The following is a 4,728-nucleotide window of genomic DNA, read 5'->3' on the forward strand; positions in this document are numbered from 1 at the left end:
GCAGCACCCTTCAGAAGAACTTGTAGCTTCTCTAGGTGTCTCGGCACCTTGAATGAGAATCACTGGACTACAGCAATAAAATAGATTTGTTTGGAGGAATCAATGTCAGTGTAATAGTGATCTAGAAATAAGAAATGGTAGAAAGATTGAGCCTGGATGGTAATAGGGATGACTTAAATAATAAATACCCATAAGAGAAGAAGGGAAATTCCATTTCTGGCATTATTAAAACTTTCAGAGTGGTCAAAGCACTTGTGGTAACCCTTTGTGAAATGATATAACTATCTATTCTATTTTAAGCAGTGCTGCTTGTTTGACACTCTTCACTATAAGTGTTCAGATAGGAGTTGGGGTGGCACTAAGGTGCGCGGTTAACAGCTCAAAGGTTGCAAGTTCCGGGTCTTAGCAGAGGCACTCACAGAATAGCCCTGCTAGATTCAATGAATCTGCAAATTCCACTAAATACCTTATCACAAAGACACAAAAAAGAAAAGGAAGTGCTCAGATGCAAGATCCCAGAAAGGAGGCTCTGGGATAGGGACCAGGATGACTTCACAGTAGCAAGGACAGAATGATCTGTGATTATCTTCTCCACAGATCTTGTTACTGAACCCCAACATGTTGTTACCACCAAGCGAACAGCAGTGAAACCTACTAGCAAATTGGGCCTCATTCTTTCTAGTAGCAGGGCCATGTAAAAGACAGTTGTTCCATTATAACTTTTTTTCCTTTTTCACCTAAAAGTTCAAACTTTAACAAATCTCCAAGCTTTGGGGTTAAGATCAGACAATGTTATTAGCACTTCAGGAGAGGCTTAGAGCAGCAAGAGTTTAAACCCCACCTTTTGCATTGCGATAATTTAGCTGAAAAAATTCAGTAAAGGATGAGAATACTACTAAGGTATAAAAAAAGGAATAGAGGTCAAAAATGTTATGTCGAAAAAGGAGACAAGATATTTTGCCTTAAACAAAGAAAGAGATGAAAACAGAACACACAAACTCCTGAAACCTACAGCCAAAGTCCATGGTAAGGTCCCTGGCAGATGTTATTTTTGCTAAGCTACAACATTTGTACCAGCACAAAAAAATTAAAACACAGGCAGCCACATGTTCAAATCCCAAATCTGGAGCTGCACAAAGGCGTGCTCTCCAGGCAGGGCCAAAAGAAGGCTGCTCCATGGCTCCTTCTGCTTTCAGTGGCGCTTGGCAATGAGCCAGACCAGCTCACTGAGAGGTTTGTGAGCCCTTCAAATCCCCCAGCACTTCTTCATCCTGGGATCCCTAAGGGCCACTTCTTTGTGCAGTGATGCTGGGTTGCAGGTATCTGGACCTTTAAGGGGTCTTTAGTCCAGGATGCTTGAGGTATCCGTGGGGAGGGATCTAGCCCTGGTGGAATGCCCCCTGCCTGAGCCAGTCAGCTAGTCGTTCTGGTGTATGCAAGGGACGAGGGGTGTTCCCCTTACCCCAAACTAGGGTGATCATGACTTGCCAGCCTCAGACTCAGGTAGCAGCTAGGGTTGTCAGCATCACCCCGGTTTGCCCATAAGGATAGGGGGTGGAAACCTTGCCCCCTCCTCCATGCAGGAAACCCTGTTGGCAGAGGCAGGGGGAAAAGTCATATCACTTGATATTAACATGCCACATGTTCAGATTAAGGCAAGATACAAAGAAGCCAGAAAGATGTTCCACATTTAATGAGGATAATCAGTGAGACTGGTTTGCCATTTTTCTGTCTGGTTCACCATTTTATCACTTGATAAATTACTTCAAAGTTTGATATGTTACAATTTATCATGTACTTAACGCTTCAGTAGTTCAATTGCATGATAAATGCAATGTCTGCCAGCAGCCTCATTCGCTGAAGTCCTTCCCAACATCCTTTGTTGCCATTCCTCTAATCATAAAGTTATTCCCCATAATTCATTGCCAAACTTTGCTACTTTTTGCAACATCTGTCCCTTCCCTCAGCTGATGGGTAGAAAGCCTGTGCGCAGTCCAATCGTCCCCCAACCATTGGAATGCACAGACAGTTAAATCATTCACTTTCTACTGTGAACTCTGACTTCCATAAACATATTCAAACCATTCATTCTCAAGCTGTCCCAACCACATAATGTAAGCTCAGATCTTGTCTGTTATTACTTCTCACTGGAAAGGCATCCTGCATGCTCTTTCTCCCTTTGCAAGTCCCCTAAAATACCAGTTCTGTGATTCCAATCTGCATTTCTTCCCAAGTCCTCTACAACACAAACTACAAAATTCTTCTACTCTGTCCAATTGAAAAATGGTTGGTTGCTCAAACTTCTACCACTTTGAGTCTCTGTTGTGTGCATATACAGTACACAACTCTCTATGTTCTGAACAAAATTAAAACTTGCAACCCTGTATTGTGACCAACTTCCATTAATGGTATTTGCTCTACTTGGCTTTGTATTTCTTCTCACTACCTGTCTGTCAGTTTGTTTCTTTATCTAGGGTGTTTAGGCTACCCATCATCATGGTATTCAGACACTGTCATTTCTTCCAGGTGGTTTGCTGTTGTCCCTTCTCTGGGTCAGCTGTAACCAAATTCCTGTTTTAAGTTGGTTGTTCATCCTAGATGCAACATTATTTCTGTAAAGGACTGCTATTGTTCCCTTATCCTGTGGTCTTGAGAGATATGAATGAGGGCATTAATATCTGGAAGTTAGGTGAATGAGTTTCAGCAGCACTGAAAGTCAAGTTGGAACATGCAGCAGGTACTCAGTGCGCTTACTGGAAAAACAAAAGTCCTGTACCATAATACATTTTTATTCTTCAAGTGTTGATATATGATGTTGTCCCAAAACTGAAACATTTACAGCCATTCAAATCATGGTACAGTTTTTGCATTTGCTTCACAGAACTATTTTACATTAAAATCCATGCATGCAAAATTGATGTATTCATACACATTTCTCAGTGTGAGAGGTTACACATTTCTTTCCATTCATATTCTTCCAGGTGACTTGGATTATTACTGGCTGGATCCTGCCACGTGGCACAGTAGGGAGACATCCCCTATTAGTTCGGTAAGAAATAGGAAATCTAGGTTTATAGGTACGGATTAAAATATTAAAATGTTTGTCACATTTCATTTCAGTGAGATGAACTGATTATTGATACTAGAACTTTGTTCTAAACAAATCGTGTGAACATTTGTTTAGAAGATTATAAGGCTCAAACTGAATACAAATTTTCTCTCTTTTCTATATGAGAAAAATGATTTAAGCATTTTTTTGGGATAGAGATTTTTCTCAGACAAGGTTTTATATTTTAGTCCTGTGGACTGTCACTTACACATCAAAAAAAAAGACAAGTCTGATCCTGCTGGTGAGGGCATCAGTTAATTTTTTATCCTTGGCACTAATAAAACCAGGATCATTAGTTGCTTACTGTGTAATGAATGTATGCAAAAGGACTGAATAACATAAATATTACTCACCAGGACTCTTACTTTATAAAAGGGATTTTCAAATCAGTGTAATATAGAATACTGTTTTTTTATTCCCTGAAATATGTTTTAATTGCATTAAAATTCAAACGACCTCATTAGGATGATTTTATAGTGGCACAAGATAATTATAAATATTTTATGAAGCAAAAGCCAACTGACACAGCATTGTAATAGACAGAATTTTGTTCAGTATTTAAACAAAAATGGATTGCATTTATCTCTACTGTCACATGATCATTCAACTGAAAATATATCTGTGTCTGTAAACCAAGAAGAGATTTCCATTCTTTGCTTCCAATGATATTTTTAATAGCATCCTGTAACGTGGCAACCATCTAAAGAAGGAGATCGCTTAATTGGACGTGTTATTCTTAACAAGAGAACAACTATGCCAAAAGAATCAGGTGCATTACTTGGACTAAAAGTAAGTATTACAAAGTTATGCTGTAAATCAATTAATTTCCATTAGGCTAATATACAGCAGCTTAGTTCACTATAACAATTACCTTTATGAGAATTTTGTAGCACTGTTGCATAATTGTTTCTGAAACAAAAGGAATACATTTTTACATGTATTGGACAGAACCCTGAACTGATATATGTTTATCAAACAATAGTATTATATATAATAATTTTAATATAAAAGCCTTAATTTGTTTTCTGTCTGTCTATAACGCTTTATTCGCACTCTGATTGGCTGACTGAAACAACCAATCAGAGTGTGAACACAGCATTGGGACAGGAGGCAGTAGCAATGGCAGATTACCACCATGATGGTGGGGACACAGGGGATGGAGGTAAGGATGAGGCTGGGGGGGAGAGGGGTCAGGACATTGTGGGGTGTGGGCACAGGCCTTCTGTCATCACCACCTGCAGGGCTGACACAGGTCAACGAGGCACTGGCGGGAGGAGTAGGCCTGATGTGGCAGGGAGAAATGGCCATGCTGTGGCAGCAGGCAGGGAAAGAGTGGGCCCAGGCCAATGTGGCAGTGGTAGGAGGAGGGGAGGAGCAGGCCCAAGGGGGTTGGAAAAGCTAGCCTGCTGTGATGGAGGGAGCAGCAGGCCTGGCCTGATGTGGGCCAGGGCTCACTTCTCCGTCACCCCTCCTCCCCCTGTGTTTTCCCCAAACCCACTCCTCCCATCCCCCCACCATCGCAGTGTTGACCCAAGCCTGCTGCTCCCCCTCCCCCAACCTCTGCAGCAGGCTGGATTCTTACCATCCTCGGCCCCGGTCCTCCCCCACACCCCCTGCCT

At 41.4% G+C, this 4,728-nt stretch overlaps 1 protein-coding gene across 12 annotated transcripts in view; it reads left to right on the forward strand.

Moving 5' to 3' along the window:
* The window catches only part of RIMS1 (regulating synaptic membrane exocytosis 1), a 344,875-nt gene that overhangs the window by 115,928 nt on the left and 224,219 nt on the right, over nucleotides 1–4,728 (forward strand). For all 12 annotated transcript variants that reach the window (XM_019537624.1, XM_019537619.1, XM_019537620.1 and 9 more), the window contains exons 4-5: nucleotides 2,982–3,049; nucleotides 3,788–3,898. In XM_019537624.1, coding sequence (XP_019393169.1) covers nucleotides 2,982–3,049; nucleotides 3,788–3,898 — 179 coding nt within the window. The remainder of the gene's footprint in view (nucleotides 1–2,981; nucleotides 3,050–3,787; nucleotides 3,899–4,728) is intronic.

The sequence above is a fragment of the Crocodylus porosus genome, unplaced genomic scaffold (genome assembly GCF_001723895.1).
Source record: "Crocodylus porosus isolate Cpor-Errol unplaced genomic scaffold, CroPor_comp1, whole genome shotgun sequence".
NCBI lineage: Eukaryota > Metazoa > Chordata > Crocodylia > Crocodylidae > Crocodylus > Crocodylus porosus.